General features: G+C 41.8%; 1 protein-coding gene across 1 annotated transcript; it reads right to left on the reverse strand.

Moving 5' to 3' along the window:
- Positions 1–10,988: 10,988 nt before the first annotated feature.
- PLET1 (placenta expressed transcript 1) lies at positions 10,989–20,853 on the reverse strand. The gene is made up of 4 exons (XM_060160884.1): positions 20,661–20,853; positions 16,937–17,138; positions 13,126–13,310; positions 10,989–11,431 (listed from the first exon to the last, which is right to left on the reverse strand). The coding sequence occupies exons 1-4, from the start codon at positions 20,842–20,844 to the stop codon at positions 10,989–10,991; spliced, it is 1,014 nt and encodes a 337-aa protein (XP_060016867.1). The 5' UTR covers positions 20,845–20,853.
- Between the last annotated feature and the right edge of the window lie 5,530 nt (positions 20,854–26,383).

Genomic DNA, 26,383 nt, shown 5'->3' on the forward strand with positions numbered 1-26,383 from the left:
CCATTTGCATGGAATATCTTTTTCCATCCCTTCACTTTCAGTCTGTATGTGTCCCTGGGTCTGAAGTGGGTCTCTTGTAGACAGCATATATATGGGTCTTGTTTTTGTATCTGTTCAGCCAGTCTATGTCTTTTGGTTGGGACATTTAATCCATTTACATTCAAGGTTATTATCTATATGTATGTTCTTATTACCATTTTCTTAATTGTTCTGGGTTTGTTTTTGTGGGTCTTTTTCTCCTCTGTGTTACCTGCCTTGAGAAGTTTCTTTAGCATTTGTTGTAAAGCTGGTTTGGTGGTGCTGAATTCTCTTAGCTTTTGCTTGTCTGAAAAGCTTTTGAGTTTTCCATCAAATATGAATGAGATCCTTGCTGAGTAGAGTAATCTTGGTTGTAGGTTTTCTCTTTTATCACTTTAAGTATATCCTGCCACTCCCTTCTGGCCTGCAGAGTTTCTGCTGAAAAATCAGCTGATAACCTTATGGGGATTTCTTTGTATGTTATTTTTTGTTTTTCCCTTGCTGCTTTTAATACTTTGTCTTTGAATTTAATTTTTGTTAGTTTGATTATGTGTCTTGGTGTGTTTTTCCTAGGGTTTATCCTGTATGGGACTCTCTGAGCTTCCTGAACTTGGGTGACTATTTCCTTCCAGATGTTAGGGACGTTTTTGGCTATAATCTTTTCAAATATTTTCTCAGACCCTTTCTTTTTCTCTTCTTCTTCTGGGACCCCCTATAATTTGAATGTTGGTGCACTTAGTGTTGTCCCAGAGGTCTCTGAGATTGTCTTCAATTCTTTTTATTCTTTTTCCTTTATTCTGCTCCTGAGCGGTTATTTCCACCATTTTGTCTTCCAGCTCACTTATTCCTTCTTCTGCCTCAGTTATTCTGTTCTTGATTCCTTCTAGTGTATTTTTCATTTCAGTTATTGTGCTGTTCATCTCTGTTTCTTCTTTAGTTCTTCTAGATCTTTGTTAAACATTTCTTGAATTTTCTCAATCCGTGTCTCTATTCTATTTCCAAGATTCTGGATCATCTTTACTATCATTACTCTGAATTCTTTTTTCAGGTAGACTGCCTATTTCCTCTTCATTTATTTGGTCTTGTAGGTTTTTACCTTTCTCCTTCATCTGTGACATATTTTTTTGCTGTCTCATTTTTTTTTTTTTTTTTTTATGAGTGGGACTGTGTTCCTGTCTTACTGGTTGTTTGGCCTGAGGCTTCCAACACTGGAGTTTGTAGGCTATTGAGTAGAGCTGGGTCTTGGTGCTGAGATGAGGAGCTCCATGAGACCTCAGTCTGATGAATATTCCCTGGGGTCTGAGGTTCTCTGTTAATCCAGTGGTTTGGACTCGGAGCTCCCGCTGTAGGAGCTTCGGCCCGACATGTGGCTCGTGAACCAAGATCCTGCAAGCAGCATGGGGCAGCAGGAAAAAAACAAAAGCTAACAATAACATAGGAAACTAAGGGACACGTTAGAAAGAATATAAAAGTAAAAATATAGATGAATCAGCAACTAGAAGGTACAACAGTACCACAATAGTAAAAAAAAAAAGGAGGAGGGAAAAAAAGTGGGGGGGAAGGACTTGGCTGTGGAGGGCAGGGCCTAAGCAAGGGTGAGGTTTGGGTGGTGGGTGGGGCCTATGCTTAGGACCCACAGGGCTGGAAAAGGCTGTGGGGGTGGGGCTTAGGCTTAATAGAACAGAAGGGGCCCAGGCGTGCCCCCCACCCCTGGCCTCAGAGGATGGGGGACCTCACCTGGGAGCCCAGCAGGCTTCCTGGGCTCAAGTGGGCACGGCAAATGCCCTCCTCTCCTCTCCTGCTCCTCCAGTCTAGGAGGGCCCCTCCCGCCTGCCTCTCTTTTTCTCCCCTAGGCTTCTTTCCTATGCCCCCAAGGACCCACATGACCCGGAGCGGGCTTTGGAGGGCATGGGATTGGCCTGGGAGCTCAGCAGGACCCCTCCCGCCTTCCTCTCCTGGTCTCCCCGGCCTCCCTTCTATGACCCCAAGGACCCACGTGGCATGGAGAGGTCAAGCACAGACTCTTAAAAAAAGGATAGTGTATACATTTCAAGATTTTTTAACACCACATTATGCAGATCTGATATCATATTAGAAAAACATCATTTTTTTAATAGTAACAGGGACACTCCAGGTGTTTGTTGTTCATGAGTTGCTTCAAGAGAACATTTTTTTTCCTACTTGCTCTCCTTAGGAAAGTGAAAATTCTATTTGTGTACCTACTGTCTGTCTGTCTGTTTAGTGAATGAGTGAGTGAGTAGATGAGTGAAGGACCAAAGATAGGATATAGATGATTTCTTCTAAGTCTCCCTAGAACCTGCTATCAGAGACTTTAGTAAGCTCTATTTTATTATTGCTTTACCTTTTGGTTTTTTCACTACTCCGATACCTTGTGGGCAAAATTATTCTAAGAGTATCTGGTAAATAGTACTCAATAATTTTTCACTGATTAAATAAATGAATGGCGTATTGGTAGAAACTGCTAAAATTTTACAGTGTCTTATACATAGTGGACATTTGGGAAATATTTTTAGAATTGAATAACATGAAAAATTTGAGGCTTGAGTTCTAGTCCAAGTGCCATTACTGCTCACTTGTGTCACTTTCATCTCAGAGCCTTAGTTTTCCAAAATGAATGTTGGACAGATGTTTTCTGAAGTTGCTTCTGCCTGTTTTTAGATTTTGTATCTCGATGATTTTAAATACCAAATGAGTAAATATTAATTTAGAGAAGGGAAAAAATTGTTATGGGGTGGTAAGGTTTGGAAAAGCTTAGTGTGGACAAGGTTAGTCCTGAATGGTGTTTAAAGTGATGGGACAGGGAGGGTGTTGGTTTAGAATTCAGGAGAAAAGGGGAGAAAATACTGAAAGGGTAAAATTTCGTAAGTGAGGTTACCAGGGTGGGAGTGTACAAAGTATATTTGGGATATAATGAGTAGATTAATTTTAATAGAATGGTGATGCTGTGTGAGAGAGCCATGGGAAGTTGGCTTGGAAATACAGGATGCAGACAGCCTAGAGAGCCTTAAATATTTGTTTGATTTTTATTCTTTAAGGGTGTTGATGAAAATAATCAATAAACAGTCTATAATAGGAATAGGAAAGAGGTTTATTTGAGCCAAACTGAGGACTATAGTCCAGAAGACAGTCTCTCAGATAACTCTGAGGAACTGCTCAAAGCACAGTTTTGTGTCTTGTCAGAACAAAGAATGTCAAACAAGTCGGGGATACATTCCTTCAACGTTTGAAAAAAACCAGATCAGCATGTACATAGCGAGTCAGTATGGCCTTGGCACCTGAGAACGGAGTCTTATCGAAGGAGTACCAGCATTGGCGTCCCAGGAAGGGAGGCATTTAATCTTTATTTTTAATATGGCTGTTCTTTACACTTCTGGTCACCATGCCCTATTCCTTTAATAGTTAAAGCAGATGGACACTGCAGGTTTGGTAAGCCACAAACAGTCTATTTTAGTTAGCAATAACATTTGAGTTAACTCATGTATAAGCCAGAATGACTTCCCCATACCTCAATATGTGAAATTTTTTTTTTTTTACCCAGGGGTAAGGAGCTGTTGAAGTTTTATTTGCTTGCTTTTTAAGGAAGATAGCCAGCTGCACAAAGGGAAGCAAAGAAACCAGTTGCGAAGTCATTATAGGAATCTAGACAGGAGGTGACGGTGTCATGCGTGTGGTGGCGGCAGTGAAGATAGAGTGATGGGAAGGGAAATGGAGCTGATGTCACGCGGCCCTTGCTGTGGTGTCAGGCATTTTGCTAATACTTTTTATGTTACATCACTTTATCCTTATAACCACTCTGCGGGGTGAGCATACTACTTACCTACTGCTGCATGCCACATTATTCCAAACGTAGGGGCTTAAAACAGCATTTATTAAACATTTATTACATGAATGTTTACATTTATTACATATATTAAACATTTATTATTTCACATTTTTAATGGGCCAGAAATCTGGATGTGGCGTAGCTAGGACCTCTGGCTTAGAGTCGCTCACAAGGCCGCAGGCATCTCAAGCCTTGACTGGGAAGGATCAGCCTCCTTGCTCACTTGTGTGGTTGATAGCAGGATTCAGTTCCTCGCTGGTTGTTGGACTTAGGCCTCCATTCCTGCCTTCCTTTCTTGCCATTAGGCCTTTTCATAGAGCAGCTTCCTTCATCAGAGTGAGCGAGGGAGAGTGCCAGTGAGAGTGAGAGGAGGGGGGCGAGGAGGGAGGGAGAAAAGTGGGGTGTGTGTGAGTGAGAGCATGAGCGTTAGCAGCATGGAAGCCACAGTCTGGTAACCTAATCACTTTTCTGTTTGTTGTTCCTTAGAAGCAAGTCACCAGATCCGTCCCACACTCAAGGGGAGGGGATTAAACATATTCTAGTGTGTAAAGTGATATGGAGAATAGCAGGAGATGAGGCTGGAGAGGTAGGCAGGGAGTGTGTAGCATATGCCCTTTCTGACCCCAGGGGAGTAAAGCACATTTCATTTTGCAAGAGTGAAAAAGATCTATGATAAGTGTCCGTTTTGTTTTTTAAACTGCAAACTTTTACATTCCTCCTGGAAATGGAATTATCTTAAAGACGGGAAACAGATTGTGCTCATTTTGCTTTTGTTATGTCTGGGATATTTCTAGCCTCCCTTGCACATAGAAAAATCATTGTTAGTTTCACGCAATTTAACTTTATAACAAGATTCTGTTGTAAGACAGACATTTTGGAAAATGCCCCAGATAAACACTATCTCTGCATAGCTACTGAGAGAACTGCTATCACCATAAAAGAAAAGTAGGGGAAAGTGATTCTTGCACTGGAAGATTTTCAAAGCAGCAGTTATGCTTTCATCAGTTAGTTTGCTTCCTTCAAAATCCACCCACCCACTCCTACCAGTATTCTGTCACCATCTAGACAGAAGTATTAATCATTAAAAAAGAGAATTAGAATTCCTTTCCCTTTTCTTTCCTGGTTGTTGGCTAAAGAAGTGACATCTCAGGCATGTATTCTTAAAGATGCCCAAGAAACAAGTCATCGGTACTTAAGCCCAAGTTCACCCTCATACAACCAGTTTACTAGTCGATGAAAATTCCCAATTTAGTATGATAAGAAGTATGAACTAAGTTTAAAAACCCTTTTTTACTTTTCACAAATATCTTAATAAATGTGAGTGCTATGGCTGGGGACAACCTGAAGAAATAGAACTAGTGTTGGCCTTTACCTTTTAAAGTTTTTATTTGCACAGATAGAACCGCATATGGGTGGTTGGGTGTCTTGTGGACATCTCAAACTTAACACTTCCAAAACTGAATTTCTGATTTCTCCTTCAGAATCTTCTTTTACTAGTTCCCTAAAAATACTCATGGGAATGAGTATGGACCACCATCCATTCATTTTTTTCAAGCCAGAAATCTGGAAGTTGTCCTTGATTCCCACTCCCCCTTTTCACTTCTTACCTCCAATCTATCAGAAAGTTCTACCTCTAAATAAACAATGATTTTTGCCTCTCTCTCTCTCCATTTCCAATGTCACCACGGCAGTCCGGATTGCCACCATTTGTTTGCCTGGATTACTGACATGGCCTCTTAACTGGTGTCCTGCTCCACTTTGGTTCTCTTCCACACTGTCATCCCCCTCATCCCCCATCCTTGAGAGCTTCCTCTTGTTTTTAAAATACAATCCAAACTCCTGACATTGGCCTGCCAAGCCCCTTATGATCCAGTCACTGCCTACTTCCCCAGCCTTAAAATGATCACTGTGTTTTTGTCACATTGGCCTTTGCTCATCCTAATGAACACTCACTTCATTCGTGCCTCAGGATCTTTTTTTTTTTGTAAGCGAGAGAAAAACTTATTAATTGCAGCAAGTAGGGAGAACACCGGGCATCTTTCCCAAAGCAGTGTCTCTCAGGAGCTTTGTGTTTACTTCCCTTCTGCCTAGAATGTTGCCCCAACCATTGCCCCTGGCCCATTCCTCATTCCTTTCATAAAACCTAATTGTTCTTCAGATCCCACCCTAAATATCACCCTCTTGAAGGCTTCCTTGGTCACCCTGTATAGGTAGAAATCCTCTGTTATTTTCTATCATAATACCTATACAGTGCCCTTTCTTGCAGTTTTAAAATTACATATATGTTTCCTTTTGTCTTATTTATTTGCTTGTTAGTTTATTGTCTGTACTCACCTCGAGGATGTCAACTTCATGAGGGCCAGAGCCCTGTCTTATTCATTGTTTCCCCAGGACCTAGCCTAGTGCCTCCTACAGAGCAGGTGCTGAATAATTATTGCATGTATGAAAGTGCCCGAAAGTAAAGAACTGGTTGAAACTGGTTTGGTAAAAATTTTGAGATTTAACACCAAAACGTCTTTTTTTAATTGAAGTGTAGTTGATTTACAATGTTTAACACCAAACTTTAAAGTATACTTCAGATAGGTGTTATTTTTTACATGCTTCAGCTTAGAGAACAACCACTGCAATATGAAATAAAATCCTGTCTTCCTCCAAACTTGTTCGTCTGGCTAACTTTATCTTCGTGGGGATTTTCCATTTCCATTTGTGGGTAAAATTTGTCTTAGTCCTCAACTACTAATTTAAGCACAGATAAGCTAGAATTCTGAATCACGGGTCTTTTAGTAAATTGCTGTCCTTATGACCACACCATCATTTGTTAGCAGCGCTCACTCAGGGGCTCACTAAGGTACTCCCTTTATGGCAGGACAGACAATGAAGATTGGTGGGTAGTTCCTGTCCCAGCTTGTGGAGAGTGGATTTACCCCAGGCAGAGAGGCCTCAGCTGGTCTTGCAAAGAATGCCTTTTATCATTCCATCTGTTTAGCCCCTAGGAGCAGGGTTCCTTGTAGAGTGTAGATCTAACAGATCGGTGGCAACACTGAGGCAATATGTGTTTTTCAGCAAACTAGGGCTCAATTTGTTGCCATAATAACTTTCAGTAATTCCCAAAGAACTAGGGGGAACGTCAAGGTTCCTTTCTTGAAGGAGAAAACTGTTTAGAAAAGAAAAAATGCAGCCTAACCAGGTGTGGGGTGTGACGTCTTCCACCTTCGTTTGAAGTTGTGTTGATGTCTGTGTAGTTAACTAACAAGTTTTTGGCGTTTATTGGCTTATTGTAAATTAGCATTATGTCAGTCACAATGTGTCCAGTATCTCAGTCATCAGGCCCTTTAAAGTAGGAGTCAGCTCCAGTTTACTAAAAGGAATCTGGGGTTTCAGTAGATTGAGAGCTGGGATTTGAACCTAGGTTTGTGTGGCTTAAAAAAAAAAAAAAGAAAAAAGAAAAAAACCCCGACTCAACAATTATAATAACTATTTCAAAAAATATCCCAAGCTCTTTAAATATGCTTTGTCTACACATTTTATTTTCGCCAAAGTCTTTTTGAGTTTGTTGGACTCAAGCATCTGAGTCTGAAGTTATTTTTACATATAGGTTATATATGTATGCATCGATAAATAAGCAGGTATTTTTGCATATGTTACATTATTTCCCGGTTATATTAGCTATATACATTTAACTTTATCTATATATGGATATAACTTACATAAAAGCAGGGTGGGATGGTACATATGTCCTGGTTTCACTGCTGTGCCACATTCAGAGAAATACAGCCCAGCAATCAGAATTAAAATAATTCTGATATTCACTTGTATCTCTTGAACGACATTGCCAGAACTGGTTTGTAACCAAGAGTAGTGCTTGGGAAACACCTCGCCTCTCCTTTCAGTCCACAGAGGCTCCAAAGCTTCTTTCTATCTCAGCCCACACAATACTCAACCCAAACTTTGCCTTTGCTTCCTCTTCTCCCACCCTCTCCCTTGTCCCAGCTCTCTATTATGTAGAATAATTTAACCCCTTTACTCATTATTTAGATTCTTTACAAGAGAGCCTAGGAGCTGACCCAGAAAGCCAGAAGACATTCTACTTAGAATCCTGAGGGGTGGAGGTGAAGGTGGGGCTGGAGGGAGAAAGACGGTGAAAAGTCAGACATTAGCCATTTCTTACAACAGTTACAAATGAGAAATTTTAGTCCTTGTTAGGGCACCATTTTATTTGTATATATTTATATTATATATATATATATATATATATATAGTATTGAAATGCTTGGCTTACTTGTACATCAGTGTATCGTTCGTGGTGCCTTTTTAAGGCATTAAATAATTATATAGTGTTTAACTTTGTGCCAGGTGCTGTTCTGGGTGCTTTATATATATTAACTGATTTAATTTCTACAACAGCCAATAGGTAGCTACTATTTTTCTCCCTATTTTACAAATGAAGAAACCAAGGTACACAGAAGTTAAGTAACTTATACGAGGTCTTATACCTTATAAGGTAACTTATAAGGGGTAAAATAAAATGAAATTGAACCCTGCAGTCTGGCTTCAGAATTTATCCTTTAAGACAATTGCCAAAACTACCTCTCATGAAATAATAAAGTTTACTGAAAGTTTTCAACACTTACTTTAAAAAATAACTTGGGGGTTGATAGACCATAAGATACTGTCTACATTTTCTCCCTGGTCTGAGTCTTTTTCTTGCTCTGAATGGTCGGTATTGTAGTTGGACTACAATACCAGGTATTGTGTTGACCAGGTCTGGAACCTTTCTGGTGTGTGAAAAATCTTTGAGGTAACGGGATTTGGAAGACATTAATTTTCTTTTCTACTTTCTCAGAATGAATTATCACTTCCCTTACAATGGGTAGGCAGTTGCTGTTTCTGACACAGAATAGGAATGCATTGAATTTACAAAACACGAAGCTGCAAACAAGAAAACCCACAAGTGGAAGAACAAGATTGGGCAAGGGAGTATGGGAGCGATAAATAGTCTGTCTCTTGTCTGTGCATGAGGTGCATGCAGCCTGTGGGCTTCCTTGCCATTGCTTGTGTGCCTTTTTTTTTTGTTTTGGTCTATCACTTCCCATTAGTCAAGATCAGGATTAGCTGTCCCTGAGACTGTGAAGCTACATACTTCTTTAGCCCTTTATTCTTCTTCTGCTACTCACTGCGCTTGCCACTTACTGGATTCACTTAAGGAGTGACCAAGGATGGCAAATATTTGGAGCCTGTTCTGCTTCAATTCCTGCCTCCTGAGCCCAAGGAAGATATCACTAATTGAATATGAAGTATTTTTGAACCTGGATTTTGCTTCGGAATCCTTCTCAACAGTGCCCTTAGGGTGTCCTGGTTAAAGTGCAGGCTCTAAAGTGGTACAGACCACTCTTCAAAACCCACTAGCTTCACTGTGTATTCACTGATTGACTTTGGGCAAATTATTTCTCTCTCTCTGCCTGTCATCCTCTGTAAAATGGCTATATCTCATAGGGTTGTTGTGAGGATTAAGTGAGATGACGCATATAAAGTGCTGAGTATAGCACCTGGCAGATACCTATAGTGGCTACCAAGTGACATCACAGAAAATTGCGGAGTCAGGAGTGCCAAGAATTGGTCCCTCCACTGAAGCAGCCATTAAACTGGCAAAATCTGTCAGGGTCAACTTGTTCCGAACTCTAGACTCTAATAAAAAGAAAAACAAAACTTGTAGTTGTTAGGGGAATGCTTAATGAGGAAAGAGGCTGCTAAATTTTGACATACATGAAAATCTGTCAGGTCACTGGCTGACCACTGAGAGAACAGAAGAGAGACTTCAGTGACCACTTTCAACGAGGAACGCAGTCGTTGCAAAACTAGTTTAGAAAAGTTACTAGACAAATGGATGATTGCAGCCCTCAACAAGCAACAACAGCATACCCTGATGAGAAGGGAGAATATGATTTCCAGAGTCACCATTATAATATTGAAAATGTTAAGTTTTCAACAAAAATTAGACATACAAAATAGGAAAGTATGGCCTATTCACAGGGAGAAAGAAGAAATTGACAGAAACTGTCCCTGAGGAAGGCCAGCTGCAAGTTGGCATCCAGTCACTGAATGTTGGCATACTGGAATTTAGCATAACTATTAAAAGAAAACACAGTTGCTTATTACGGGAAATACCATACTTACTTTTGGTTTATATTGTATTATGTATTATGTATTATATTATGTATATTGTATTATGAGTATTATAAATATTTTGCCCATTTCTCTTAGTGGAAGTTACCATTAGGGGAAAAATGACCAGTTTGCACCTGAGAAAAATTAAAATTGAGAAAATTTTACTTTTATATCTGGCCTTAAAATATACACACTCTCACCATCCCACTGATTTAAAAAAAAAATTTTATTGGAGTATAGTTGATTTACAATGTTATGTTAGTTTCAGGTGTACGGCAAAGTGAATCAGTTTTACATATACATATATCCACTCTTTTTTAGATTCTTTTCCCATATAGGCCATTACAGAGCATTGAGTAGTGTTCCCTGTGCTATACAGTAGGTCCTTATTAGTTACCTATTTTATATCCATTGATTTTTAAATGCTCACATAAATGAATAAAATTAGATGACATTTTCTGTATTTTAAGTTAATCACTCATTAAAGACATATTTGAATTTAACACATTCATTATTCTTGCTTGAAGCATAGCGTATTTGGTATGACAGAAAATAATGCCTTTATACCATAATCTTTCCCTATCCTTGGCTACTCAGACATGGTACATTCTTATTTTCTTTCCCTTCAAATACTACTGGCGTTGCATCTAAACAAAAGTTTAGACTGACTGCGGAATTGGCTGTCAACATGTTAAATTAAGAGCCAGAATTCCAAGTTACACCCAGACCAGGTTACAAAAAGCCTAATTTGTGTCCTGAGAGATCCAGTTGAACAACAGTGAGCAGACTGGCTACCCTCCACTAAGTGACCCTCAGGTCTCCGTTTGGGTCTGAAGCAGTGGCAGTAGAGTTGTACCTCTGAGAACGCAGAGTCTTCATTCACACAGGTCAGAGCCCTGTCTTGGGACTGAACATAGAAGGATGCAGTGGAGGCAGAAGCAATTGTTCCCCCAGCTTCCTTCTAGAAGAGGAGTTTGCTGGTGAGAAAGACGAGCAGGATCTGAATGGCATCTCTCATGGGGCTGAGGAAGGCTCTGTTGGCCAAACTTTTGGCTGTGGTTTGGGTTGTGGTTAACTTGTGGGTTGTGGTTATTTTGTGGATTGTGGTTAGTTCCTGGGTCGGGGTTGTGGTTAGTTTGTGGGTCAGGGTTGTGGTTAGTTTGTGGGTCGGGGTTGTGGCTAGTTTGTGGGTCAGGGTTGTGGTTAGTTTGTGGGTCGGGGTTGTGGCTAGTTTGTGGGTCGGGGTTGTGGTTAGTTTGTGGATCGGGCTTGTGTTTAGTTTGTGGATTGGGCTTGTGGTTAGTTTGTGGGTTGGGGTTGTGGTTAGCTTGTGGGTTGGGATTGGGGTTGTGGCTGTGGTTGGCTTGATTGTGGAGATCTTGGTGGTCAAGTCTGAGGTTGTCCCTGGAAAAAAAAATGGCATCAGGATCTCTTTTGGGTGGCGAGTAGGCACTAGAGAAACGAGGCTAATGTGATGGAATGCTGGAGCCAGAGTTCATGGGCAGAATTCAGTGAACACTTCACAAGGGCCAAGTGTATTTAGAGGAGGGGAAATTAGGGTTACAGAATGTTAACAAAAAATAAGAAACACTCTGACCTTAAGACCTATGGAAGAAGGAATTTATACTGAACTTACATAACTATTGAATTTGCTGTTGGGAAGGTAGTCTGCCTTCAAATGTCCTCATGTCCTTAATATTATATTTGCTCAATCAGTGCAAATATGATCCAGAGTGGTACAATTTTATTTTATTATTTTTGCTAATTTCAAAGTTTCCATGTAAAGGTTATAAGAACTAGACACCATCCAGACTTGAGGATGGCTGACTCGGCTTTAAAGGAAGTGGAAGGAGGCCCTGTCCAAATGCTTGAATCCCTTTTTGTGGTGTCTGAGGCATTGGTCATTTTCACAGGCATTGATCTGACCACATGTTGGTTCTCTGAGGTTGCTTTGCAGAGAAGCAGAGAAAGCCAGGCCTACACCCCTGGGCGGTTGTCTGATCCTGAAAAACTGGAGCTTGGCAATGATACTTCCAAGGATCTGAGTGAACCACAGAGGGGACTATAAGGACGAAGAAGGGAAATGCAAAGCAGTTTGCGCAGACCTGTACATTCTGCCCACTTGCAGGGTGCCTTCCAGCTCTGTGGCATTGTCTTATCTCATTTAGCATTTCCTCAGGGCAAATGTTTCTCTAGGACACCACTGAGCCCAAAGTCTGAACAGAACCGCTTTCTTCTCCTTTTTTAAAATCCGGATTTTATTAGCATGGAGCTAAGGAGTCCTGACTAGAGACAAACTTTTTTTTTTTTTCCCTTTCCTAGCATGTATACGAGTGTTCATTTCAAAAATGTCCTGGAGAAAGAAAATAACATCCCAAACTTTTCACAGAGGGGAAACCACCAAGGAAACAGTTAAGGCTTTCATATAATAGTTTCATTAGGCATAATCACTTTAATATTTGTTGTTGAAGATAGATATGCCTTTGATCACATTTGCAATGCTTGACTGACCCGAAAATGGGCAGCGTACTAGATGCATTTCAGTGTTTGGGGGCTCACGAGGAAGACCTGTTATCTGGACACTGAGAAAGACTAATATTACTTGTTCTTGGTTGAAGCTTGTATTTAAAAACTTCATTTAAAAAAAAAGATTGTCTTTCTAGTTTTAAAGTAAGTTTAAGAAAAGTCGAGAAAAGTATAAGATGTGGAATTTGAGTCCTCGTTTTGCCATTTACTTTCTGTGTGGCCTTGGGCAAATTACCTATCTTCTCTGAACCTCAGTTTCTTGAATTTGTTTTTGCTTGCGAGAGAGAGATAAGAGAGAAGGAAGGGTGCAGAGAAGGGAGAAGGGCAGGGAGCCTCAGAATGGTTTGACGTTGAGGACTACAGCCTGGGAAAGGCCAGTGGAAATTCCTGGTGGTTGTGCTGGAGGCCAGAGGCCACTCTGAGAACTAATGAAATTATTGGTTTTCTATGCTATCAACCCTGCTTTGGGCAAATCTCCCTTCTCATCCCTTAAACCCTTCGGTAAAGTCTGCTATACCAATGAAGGCTCTGTGTGAGGTGGTATTCTTGTGAAAATTGAGGAAGGAACCAACTTCCATATCCATGTCTCTGTGGTGTTGAATGGAAACAGCTCTTAAGGAAGCCGGCGTCTGGAGCCACAAGTGACCATGAGAATCGAAGGCCCCCTGGAATTGGCTTTTGTTTTCCACAGGGCACAGGATAAGGGGTTGAGCTAATCTTATGTAGACCTCGGGGTGCTGGGAGACTCAACTGGTACCTGGGTAACGCATGATTAGAAGACGTTTTTCTAGGGCACCCACAAGATAATTTTCCGGGCCAATGGATTTCACTGCCAGATATGTAAATAGACTGCAGAGGAACTTACCATTTCTTCTCAGTATCTTAAAAGAAACTCTAGCCACGTTGTGCAAATCGACTGTGAAGACTCTGTGGAGGGAAAATTGATGAGAGATAATGGTGGGGAATTCACAAGCTCAGCTCACATTACTGCCTTCCCAGGGGACCCCAACTTCTTAGTTTCTTTTGTGCTTAAATTCTTTACAGCACAAGTAGCAGATCATTCAGTACTGGTCTGCTGTATACTGTCTTGACCAAGATCTTCCACAGTTTTGCTCCAGACAAGATCATGTCCATCCCTCTCCCCCACCAACACCAGCACCCTGGATTCCCCACAGGCTGGTATACACGGCTGGTCTTTGTTCAGGCTAGTCTTTCTGCTTGTAATACCAGTCCCGGGCACATCTGCCCACAGACTCGACAGTAGCCTCTATGAAATTGTTTCTCCTGGTTGTCATGGACCCAGACAGAGCTCCATCAGAGAGACATGCATGCCCCTCTACTACACTGCCTTGCTGTGAGCCTCTCCCCCGACTGGAGGGCCAGCTCTTCGAGGGCAAGTTCTTTTGTCAACAACGCCTGACATGTAGCGTCATAGGTGCTTAATGTTCATTAAATGACCTGTACAGCTTGGTCTGTTGTTCTGATATCATTGGGTCCATTATTATATCAGTCTCTTGTTCATACATTGAACAATTAATGAGAGTGAAGTACATGCCAGTCACTGTGCTTACTGCTGAGGGAACAGTGGTGAACACAGCAGGCGTGGTTCTTACCCTGGAGACTTTAACCGAATAGTCAACTGACAAGTAAGTGATTGCAACGAAGCAGTGGCAGTGATGAGAGTGAGTAAACAGGGAGCGGAACTTGATCTGGGGGTTCAGGGAGTGCTTTCTGAGGAAGTGCTGTGTAACCTCAATAATTATTTCTGTATAGGCCCTGCCTCCCAACCCACACTGTAAAGTTCGGTGGGCAGGAACCTCTTCATGTTGCCTTTTGTGCACTACTCAGCGTAGTGGGCTTCCCCCATCATATGTGCTGCTCCCCTCCCCTTGTCAGCCTCGCTGATCAAGGCTGCGTGTGTACATCGTAAACAAGCAGAGAGGCCAGTGCATCACAGCAGGTGCGAGTGAAGAGGGGTCTGGAGACCGCACTGTTGGTGAGAATGTGCTGTTTCCATTGAAGATTGTCACCACCATTTGGTGTTTTATCTGTTGTTGCATGGAGTGTGGAGGCCTTAAGGAGGTGAGATGAAAGGAAAACCATTGCCTCATTAGCCCTGGCCGGCTTCTAAGGAGCTGCTGTCATCGTGAGGCTGGGTTGTAGCACCTCCCTTTGGATTTTAGTCTTGCAGGTCGCTCTGTGGGCATAATAGCACCTCCTCCAGAGCCAGCTAGGTCCGACCAAGCCTGGGCATGGCTGGAGAGGCTGGAGTGACTTGGCAGCATCACCATCACCGCTGTCTACAGAGACTTAGTGGCAGTTCATAGTGGACATGGCCTGATGGTCAGACCTGCCCTTTCAGTACAAAATGGCAGTCTGAAAGTGTAAGGACCTCTCAACATTTGGTTCTTAAAGTGAACTTGAAAATAAATCCCTAGCTGGGAGGGAAGTTTTTTGTTAGAGTCCCCAGGTGGCCTCACCTCAGAATCTGAGTGTGTCCATTTTGTGCAACAGGAGGAAGCCGGTTTTACTGTACAATCATCACACTTTCTGCCAGCAAGCCATTTCCAAAATGAATCTATGTTTTAAAAAATGATTCTCTGTGTCATGGTGAAACCGAGTCTCCCTAAAACTGAGATCCCCTGCTGAGTTTACGATTAACCACTCTCAAAAACTTTATTCTCTTTCTTGTCCCACTCCCCACCCCCATTCCCCTTAGGATTGAAGAGTATCAAAGAAACGCGGGGACTGAAACCAAGCAGGACCCTGGGGGGCCGCCCTAGTACAAAAGCCACTCCGTGTCCCCCCATTTCTTGTTTGTAGAAAAAGGCTTTAGTCTCCTAGACCCTCCTCGAGTTCCAAAGAGCAGACTTAAGCAGTTACTAATTAGGGAAGTGAGGGAATGCAGAAACAAAGGAAAGCAGTCAAGAAATAATACTTCAGTGATAAAACAGAGTCCTAGTTCTCCTCAAGGGATACATACAACAATCTGACACATATCTTTGAGTTGTTCTGCAGAAACTAAGACCCCTGCCCAAGTGGAGGATGGTGACTACATGGTGACCACAAGCACGTAGACCCCAGACTGATTGGAATCAGAAGGTTGATGATTCAGACTCCTGAAGCATCACCCTGTTACCTCACCACCACCAACCAATCAGAAGAAAGTCATGCCCCCTGAAAACTTCACCCCAAATGTGGCCTTTAAAAGACCTTCCCTGAAAGCCATTGGGGAGGCCAGGTCTTCTGAGCATGAGCCACCTGTTCTCCTTGCTTGGTGCCTGCAATAAACGCTGCACTTTCCTTCACCACAACCCGGAGTCAGTAAATTGTCTCTGCTGTTTGGCAGGGCGAGTGGACCCAAGTTCAGTTTGGTAACAATGGGGACTGAGTACCCCTCCTCCAGGCTCTTGGCTACTGGCAGCTTCTCTGCACCCCCAGTTTAGCAAGGCCTCCTGGAGGACTGCCCTGGGGGTTGGCAGAGAGGGGAACGCTCAGGTGGCCAGATGGTTTCAAGAGGAGTGTCTTTATTTTTAACTGTTTGCTGCTGCTGCCCCCAACCCTGCCTGGCTCTGGAGTACTGTCTGCCCCAGACTAATAGGAATGAATTGGGTGGGAGTAGGAGGGAATATAGAGAATTTGAAGCAAACTGGGTGCCAGTGACAAGGATTCTTTGCTTGACCAAACTTTAGTCAGGCTCTGGAACCTTCTCCTAGGCCCATCTGTGTACTTCCTTATAAAATCCAGTTTTAGCCAGAATCCTCATAAGTCGGTTTAGCAAGAACCTTCCACCCTTGATATCTGATCACCTTTATTATCTGATTGAATTCCTCATCCTCTACTATCCCCCAGGTGATATCGGATCAGCCTTGGCCTCCCTTAAGCAAGAATCCTGTTAGGTCAGTTTAGCCAGAGCCCCCTTACAGGTCTTGATGTTTCCTCTTAGTGATTTTCCATCCACTGAGCCCTCACCCTGTTCCTGGGCTGTAAATTCCCACTTGCCCATGTTGTATTCAGAGTTGAGAGTTGTTCCATATGGAGGTCTCTTTTCTCTTATTGTGATAGTCCTGAATACAATCTGTTTTTGTTCATTCATTCATTAGTTTTGCTTTAACTGCTATCCAGCTCTGGTTTTCTTTAACACCAATTCTTTCTGTTTATGTTGAGCATACCTGGTGTGTGTGTGTGTGTGTGTGTGATGTATAAACTTCTACAGATAAAGGTAGGACAAAGAATGGTGAGGCAGAAAAGGAGTACAGCTACTGAATTATCCATATCATATCTGGATTGCATTTTGAGTCCTCTAAAGTCAGTATAAAACTGTACAAACATAATATGAAATTGTAAAAGCCCAAAGCAAATCATATATGGATAGGTTCTTACTGTAGCTCGACTGTAGTTATGTTCATGAAACTAGGAGATACCCATTTTGCCTCGAAGAGCTTGCTGTATCGGCTCTTCATGTGGTACAAGACGCTGCTGCTGCAATACTTGTCAGCTTTTTGCCAGGAGCCAATGAGTGAGTTGTCCTGGTCTATTGCTCGCAGGATCACAGAGGTAATATTTTTATTCACAGGAACTGACACTAGGAGGAAATGAGAAGGAAACAATCAGCCATCTGTGCAGTAAGACAAGAGATGGGGATCATGAAATCAAAATTAAGTGTGAAAAAAGAAAGTTACAAGTAGTATGTAAATATAGTGTGGTCCCATTTTTGTGAAATAAGTTGAAAAAAGTCTGGAAGGAAATACATGAAGATATTAACTATGAGGATTTCTTGGTTGTGGGGTTATAGATGGTTTTTATTTTCTTCCTAGTTCTTCTTTGTGTTTTCTAAGTTTTCTACAGGAAAAGGTGAACAAAAGAAGACCTGTACTCTGGCCCTGGTTTTGCTACGTATCAGGGATGAGGTCCTGGCTGACTTTTAACCTCTTGAGCCCTGTTCCTTTCTGCCAGATGAGAGTTCTGCCCTTCTCTCAGGAGGAATGCAGTGTGGGGAGAGAAGGGGTGGATGCATGTGAAAGGGTCAAGCGGACCTCCTGGGAAATGCTTCCAGAAGTAAGGAACTGTTACTGCCAAGTCAAAGCAAAGCCTATTTCCTGGTTCCAGAAATGCTGATGTTCTTGGTCTTTGTTGTTGAGAGTGAGGGAAGGGGGGCCTCTGAGACCCAGAGGCCCTAATCCAGGTACCTAGTCCAAGTACCTGCCAAAGCCCCAATCCAAGTACCTCTAAGTAAGCACTTAGGGTTCCGTGACCCCCTCCACTCAGGTGAGTCTCACCTGTTGACCTAGCCCAGCGTGTGCCCACAGGGACCCCACTGACACTTGTTAATTCCACCTGTTATTTTCAGCCTTCTGATGTGTAATAGGGAGGGAATTTCAAGAGACTATTTCAGTTTGTCCGTTTCCTCCCTTAGAAGATCCCTTCTGAACAAATTTCTCAATGCTAGGGTCCTCTCAGCCACCCCAACTTATTTTAAAGGCTTCTCCTTTACAAAATAAAGAAAATTGATCTTGCAGCACAATAGGATTAGACAGTCCTGGATCTGAATCCTAGCCCTAACATTTAAGACCAAGTCACTTCACCTCCAATCCTTGGTTTCTTTCCTGTTCATCATTCACTCCACAAATATTTATTGAATGCCCGCTTTGCACTAGGGTTGGTTCTAGGTCTGAGGATAATGACATTATCTCTCATTGTATGGAGATCATGGTACCTTATCTTGAAAGGTTCCTGGGAGACTGAAGAGAAGAATGTAAAGACTTTAATACTGGTGGGTGTTGGATAAGTTGCCATTGTTATTCTTAGCACGAAACATTTCTCTGTTCTGTTTGTTTTTGCCAGTCAATGTTGCTGAGCCAGATCCCCCCGCCCTGAGTTGCTCAGCGAGAACCTGACATTTGTCCTAGATGTGTGTGCATGGTGCTGAGGTGGATGGTGATGAGTGACGGTGTCATCCAGTCATCAAGCCTGTCAGCTCTCCCCTGGGCTTGCCTTTGTCCTTTCTTCTGTTTTCCACCCCACTCTCTGGCTTAAATCTGCCTTTCATCCCTCCTAGTTATCTGTATTATCCAGATTCCTGGCCTCCACAGTCCCCTCCCTCAGGCTTCAGACTGATCAGACTTCCACACTCAACACTTCCATCAGGACACACACCTGTCCAAAACCTTCAAAGTGCTCTTCTAGAGCCTCTAAACGTTTCTGGTTTTATATTTCTGCTTCTGTTGCTTGCAGGACCCAGTGCATGGCTCTTATGATCCTCATAAGGAGCACATGACACGTAGTAGGCATTCAGTGAGCCTTAGTTCCTCTTCTCCTTTCTCTCTGCTCTACCCGGTGCCTCTGTAAATGCTGTGTTGTCCCTCTCATCCAGCACATTCCCTTTCAAGGGGTCTTATGGATCATCTTTTGATTCTTCTTTCTTCTGTCTTCCTACTTTCACATGGCTCCTCTGCCACCCCCACCTCCAACCCCGCACCCCTTGCATCTTCACAAGATAGGTTTCTTTTTTTTCCATTTCAACAGCAAAATTCTTCACCTCGTGATGTGTTACCTTAAGTCAGAGGTATGAGACCTGACCATCCAGGTCCTGCTCTGTATACAAGGTCACACACATGCCCTCCTGGTCCTCATCTTGAAGCACAAGATTACCCTCCCTGCCCTGTTTAGGACAAGATCTGCTGCCTGAGGGAGTGGGACATAGGGAGACCCACCACAGGTGAGGCACTTAGTGACAGTCCCCAAGAAAAAATAGAAAAAAGGACTAGCCAGGATGAGTGTGTGAAGGCAGGCCATAGTCATTCTCCTGCTGAAGCCTGGAATCTGTAGAGCATGGGTATAGATATCACCCTGGTGTTCTCTGCAAAATTTGGTTAGAGTTCTAAGAGAGGCAGGATAACATGGTAGATGAGTCAGGCTCTGAAGCTGGACGGCTTGGCTAGACAAAGCAGGACAAATCTTGGCTATTATTTAGGTTCAAATGTTAGCTGTGCAACCTACTAGTGACCTTGGGTAAAACTTTAACTTTCCTGTGCTTCAGTTCTCATCTGTAAAATGGGGAAGATAATAGCATTTACCCTTAGAACAGTACTCAGCACACAGTATGACGTCTTAGCTCTCATTACCTTAACCGAGAGGCATATAGTCTAGTGGTTAAGAGCAGGGTCTCTGAAGCTAGAATGCTTGGGTTCATGTCCCAGGTCCATCATTTAAGCAGCTCTGTGACCTGAGCGAGTCACTAGCATCTCTACCTCTGTTTTCTCATTGACACACAGGAAATGACAACAGTATCTATCTAGTAGGTCATTGTGAGGACTAAATACATTAGTACATGTAAACAGCCATATTAAATTTGTTGTTATTATGAAAGTTATTCGAGAGCACTTGCCTTGACTTGTAGGTTTGACTGATCCCAAAAGGGATGTCTGTAAAATATTTCTAGGCACCTCAAAGAAAAGCACTGGATTAGGAATGAAAAGACCAAGATTCAAGAGGCAGTTCTGCCACTTATTAGTTGTGAGACCCTGAGCAAGTCATTTAACTTCTCTCAGCTTCAGGCTCCTCATTTATCAGGTGGGATAGTAATACTTTCCCTGTCTAGCTCACTAGATTTTCCACCCACAGACTAAAAGTGAACAGCGTCTCCTGGAGTTGTGCCGTATACAATCATCCATGGTGGCATTGTTTCATCAAGTGGATGGGAAAAGACTACAAGCTGTGGTGCAATTTTTAATCCCTTAAAATAATAAAAATGCCCCCCCAATACAGACTGTTTTAAGTAAAAAAAAAAAAAGCCCAAATTATTTAAGTGAGAGAACTTGCCACAGTTGTGCTCTTGCTGGGACTCGGTTAACCTGAGTGTTGGGATGTAATGACTCCCATGGCTCAGGTTCACGCAGGGGACATGCAGAAATAGGAAATAGTCCCACCCAACCCATCCTCTCACATGTTCTCATTCTCCCTCTTTCTGCCTCTGTGTCCCAGACGGGTCAAAAACACATGTTTTGTTTGTGTCATTGAGAGCAGGGATGGAGGGGTATGTTCTGCAATTCCGGTTTTATCTACCCTCAGAAAACAGAGGACAGCAGAGGGAATGGCTTCTACTTACCTGTGTAGACTGTATTGCTTCTATAGACGTTTGGGTTGGCATGGATTTCTGAGTAAGTGGCGACAATGACCTTATTGAAGAGCATGCAGTTGCCATTGTGACTTATGCAGCTGGCAGGAGAACACAGCAGTCCAAGGCACAGAAACAGCCCCAGTGGCAGCAGCAGGGACCCGAGGATTGCCATGGTCTTGATCTGTTTGGAAACTACTGGGCCTGAAACTGGGTAAGAGCTACAACTCACCTGTTTATATGCTCTGGGGCTGGAACTTCTGGGTGAGGTCATACATGCAAATCTCCTGCCCACTCCTCCCTAAGATGAACGGGCTTCTGGAATTTGGCCCAAGATATCACCAGGAATGAATCTCCTTGTATCTGTCACCACGACCCTTTGCGAATTCCAGTTTTGCTCATGAAGGGGAATGTACTGATCGTGGTTTTATTTTGCCTCTCATTCACCTCAGCATCTGACATTTGAAGCAAGCTGTGAGGAGGGGTTAATACTGGCAAAGTGAAATTCAGAGTGGAGTAATCATCACCTACCTGTCCTGTTTAGGAACTACACTCTTCTCGCTACAGGAAACTCAGGCATTAAAGCACTTTTCTTCATGGAATATTACGTATCCTTTCCAAGTCTCCTTAATCGAATATGTCTCCTGTCCCAGTTCATTTAGCGACTATCATAGAACTAGAAAGACTGTGCTTCTGGATTTATATTTGTTTCTTTGGAAAGAAACAGCTTTGGTTCACCTTGCTTCTGCCTGACACTTTCCTCTATACTACTGTAGCACAAGGAAACTACTGAAAAAAAATCAGAAAATATGTTTTTTTCATACTTCTTCTCTGATTTTAATTCACTCACTGAAGGAGAAAAGAGGAGAGATGTATTCTGTGTGAGTGGAAAGAAAACAAAAAATGTAGAATTGAATCAAAGAGATATTTATAAATGTTTTTTCAGGAGAAGCACTTACAGAATGGTGGAGTGAGGACCTCTGAAAAACCTACTCCTCCAGAAAAGCAATGAGCAAAAACAGTCTAAATCAACTTTTTCAGAACTCTAGAAATTAAGCAAAGACTTGCAACAATTCAAGGAGCATTTGTTTAAGAAAAATGGCTGAATCTCTTTAAACATAGTGAGCATCGAGGCATTTTAACTTGCCCTGTTCCCATCCCTCTTACCCCACCTCTTCAAGTAACCTTAGAAACCAACAGCCTTGCAACTATGATAGCCATGAAGACCAGCAAACTAGCAGCCAATAGGGAGGGGGCAGAATGGGCTTGGAGTGCTCCAAAAAGCTTCATTTCCAGAGAATTGTCCCTATATGACCTGTCTGCAAATTGCCTATACAGCTGAATTCTCAGGGCTTTCAGAACTTTCTCTGCAAACAGCCTTATTGCTAGGGTATTTGTTGAAAATAATCAGTGGGAAGTTTTTAACATTGCAGCTGTCTGAAGCAGTGGTTGCAACTGGGACTAACAAGGAGCTGAGCACAAAATTTAAAAGAAAAAACTGGGACTGAGATGTTGGTTGGGGGCCTTGGAAAGCTCTGACAAATTCCTGGGGATCTAAAAGGTCATCTGCATGTACAGAGCTATGCACATGCCCAGAAAAGATCTGAGAAAGCCCTAATCACTTATCTCTGGCTGACCTTGAGGGTCTATACAAGTAAGAAATGTAGGCAAAGGCTGAGTTGTAAACTGCCTATTTGACCAGTGAAGGCATGCACACAGAGAGGCAGTTGGCAAAGATTGAGAGACTTACTGGTTCAAGACATTTAGGAAATCTCTGTCTATTCATTAGCTGACCACTAAGCTAACTAAGCAGAGACTTCAGTGACCACACATAATAAAGAATACTGACTTTGCAGAATGAATTAATTCAGAAAAGCTGCTAAATAAACAGCAGCAGCAGCAGCAACAACAAATAATAACTAATGTGAACTACAACAAACCCTGGGAAGGAGGGGAATCTGGTGTGCATAATGGTCAATGGTCACATTATATTTTTTAAATGTTCAATTTTCAACAGAAAATTATAAGACATACAAAGGAACAAGAAAGTGTGTTCTGTATATAGAAAAAAACTCCCAGCCAATAGAAACTGTCCCTGAGGAAGTCCAAATGTTGGACTTACTAGACAAAAACATTAACTCAGTCATTATAAATATGTTCAAAGAACTAACAAAAGCCATGTTTAAAGAATAAAAGAAAAGTTTAAGAATGATGTCTCAACAAAAAAGAATATTAATAAAGATATAGAAATGGTAAAAAGGACCATACAGAAAATTTGTAGTTGAAAAGTATAACTGAAATGAAAAATTCACTAGAAGGACTTAAGAACAGATTTGAACTGGCAGAAGAAAGTATCAATAAGCTTGAAGATATTCAGTGAAGATACTGAATAAATTTAACAAACGAAGCGCAAGACTTGTATACTGAAAACTATAACAAAGAACTCATATAATAGCCAAAATGATCTTGAAACAACAACAACAAAGTTGGAGGACTCACATTTACCAGTTTCAAAACTGCAAAGGTACTGTAATCAAGACAGTGTGGAAAGATGGTGGAGTAGAAGGACAATAAGCACACCTTCTCTCGTGGGCATACCAAAAGTACAGCTATTTACAGAGCAGCTATTGATGAGAAACACTGGAGTCTACCAGAAAAGATCTTCTATAACTAAAGATATAAAGAAGGAACCACAAGGAGACAAGTAGGAGGTCAGGAGTTATCAAGACCCATATCCCTGAGAAAAAAATGACAATTGCAGAGGTTCTTTACAAGGAGTGAGGAATATAAGCCCCACATCAAGCTTACCGTCCTGGGGGTCTTACACTGGAAAAACAACCCCCCAGAATGTTTGGCTTTGAAGGCCAGCAGAGACCCACAGGGTTGGGGGAAATAGAGACTCTTCTCTTAAAGGGTGCACACAAAATTTCACATGCTCCAGGACCCAGGGCAGAATTTGAAAGGGACCTGGGTCAGACCCACCTGCTGATCTTGGAGAGTCTCCTGGAGAAGCAAGAGGCAATTGGGGCTCACCCTGGGGACATAGACACTGGCGGCAGCCATTTCTGGGAGCTCATTCTACCACAAAGACACTGGTGCTGGCAAGTACCATTTTGGGATCCTCCCTCTAGCTAATTAATGCCAGGACCTTGCCCTACCCACCAGGCTTTTGGCACCAATACTGGGACAACTCAGGCCAAGCAACTACCTGTGGGGGCCACAGTCCCACCTACCAGCAGGCAGGCTACCTTAATACCCCCAGAGCCCACAGCCACCCCGGTCAAGGCCCTGTCCACTAGAAGGCCCAGGACCTGGCCCCACACACTAGTGCACATGCACTAGACCTGGAATGCCCAGGGCCCTGCAGCCAGAGGTCCCAGGGCCCAAGACAGGATCCAAATCAATAAAATCAGAAATGAAAAAGGAGAAGTTACAACCAACATCACAGAAATATAAAGGAGCTTAAAGAGACTACTACAGATAACTATATTAATAAAAATGGACTACCTAGAAGAAATGGACAAATCCCTAGAAATGTACAATCTCCCAAGCCTGAACCAAGATGAAATAAAAAATATGAACAGACCACTTACAGATAGTGATATTGAATCAGTAATAAAGAAAAACTCCCAACAAACAAAAGTCCAGGACCAGATTCCTTCACAGGTGAATATTACCAAACATTTAGAGAAGACTTAATGCTTATCCTTCTTAAACTATTCCAAAAAATTGCAGAGGAACTTCACTGAACTCATTCTACAAGGCCAGCATCACCCTGATACTGAAACCTGACAAAGATATCACCAAAAAAGAAAATAATAGGCAAGTATCGTGGATGAACATAGATGCAAAAATCCTCAACAAAATATTAGGAAATCAAATCCAACAATACATTAAAAGGATCATACACCATGGCCAAGTGGGATTTATCCCAGGGATGCAAGGATGGTTCAATATCTGCAAATCAGTCAACGTAATACACCATATTAAAAAGCTGAAGAATCAAAATTATATAATCACCTCAATAGATACAGAAAAAGCTTTGACAAACTTCAACATCTATTTATGATAAAATCTCTCCAGAAAGTGGGCATAGAGAGAACATATCTCAATATAATAAAGGCCTATATGACAAACCCACAGCTAACATCATGCTCAATGGTGAAAAGCTGAAAGCATTTCCTCTAAGATCAGGAACAAGTCAGGGATGCCCACTCTTGTCACTTTTATTCAACATAGTTGTGGAAGTCCTAGCCACAGCAATCAGAGAAGAAAAAGAAATAATGCAAATTGGAAAGGAAGAAGTAAAACTCACTGTTTGCTGATGACATCATACTATACATAGAAAACACTAAAGGCACCACCAAAAAACTGCTAGAGCTCATCAATGAATTTGGTAAAGTTGCAGGATACAAAATTAATGTACAGAAGTCTGTTGCATTTCTATACACAAACAGTGAACTATCAGAGAAAATTTAAGAAAGCAATCCCATTCACAATAGCATCAAAAAGAATAAAATACCTGCAAATAAAATAGCTAAGGAGGTAAAAGACCTGTACTCAGAAAGCTATAAGATACTGATGAAAGAAACTGAAGACAACACAAACAGATGGAAAGATTTACCATGTTCAGGGACTGGAAGAATGAATATTGTTAGAATGACCATACTACCTAAGGCAATTTACAGACTCAGTGGCACCCCTATTAAAATACCACTGATGTTTATCAAAGAACAAGAAAAAATAATTCTAAAATTTGTATGGAAACACAAAAGACCCCAGATAGTCAAAATTATCTCAAAGAAAAACAGAGCTGGCAGCACCATGCTCCCAGCCTTCAGACTGCAGTACAATGCTACAGTAAGCAAAACAGTATGATACTAGCCCAAAATCAGACACATAGATCAATGGAACAGAATAGAGAGCCAAGAAGTAAACACCAACACTTTTGGTCAATTAATCTGACAAAGTAGGCAAGAATATACGATAGGAAAAGACAGTCTCTTCAATAAATGGTGCTGGGAAAACTGAACAGCTACATGTAAAAGAATGAAACTAGAATATTTTCTCACTCTATATACAAAAGTAAACTCAAAATGGATTAAAGACCTCAATGTAAACCTGGAAACCATAAAACTCTTGGAAGAAATCATAGGCAAACCCTCTTTGATGTAAATTGTAGCAATATTTTTTGGATGTCTCTTAAGGACGAAGGAAACAAAACCAAAATAACCATATGGGACCTAATTAAACTTAAAAGCTTTTGCACAGCAAGGGAAACCCTTGACAAAAGAAAAAAACAAGCTACTGAGTGGGAGAAAATATTTGCAAATGATATGACTAATATCCTTATCCAAAATATATAATATCCAAAACATCCAAATCCAAAACATATAAACAGCTCATATAACTCAACATCAAAGAAACCAACAATGCAACTAAAAAATGGGCAGAGGACCTGAATGGACATTTTCCTAAAGAAGACATACAGATGGCTAACAGGCACACAAAAAGATGCTCAGCATTGCTAATCATCAGAGAAATGCAAACCAAAACCACAATGAGATATCACCTCACACCTGTCAGAATGGCTATCATCAAAAAGACCACAAATAACAAATGTTGGTGAGGATGTGGAGAAAAGGGGACCCTAGTACACTGTTGGGGGGAATGTAAATTGGTGCAGCCACTATGGAAAATGGTATGGAGATTTC

Source organism: Lagenorhynchus albirostris, chromosome 9 (genome assembly GCF_949774975.1).
Source record: "Lagenorhynchus albirostris chromosome 9, mLagAlb1.1, whole genome shotgun sequence".
Classification (NCBI taxonomy): Eukaryota; Metazoa; Chordata; class Mammalia; order Artiodactyla; family Delphinidae; genus Lagenorhynchus; species Lagenorhynchus albirostris.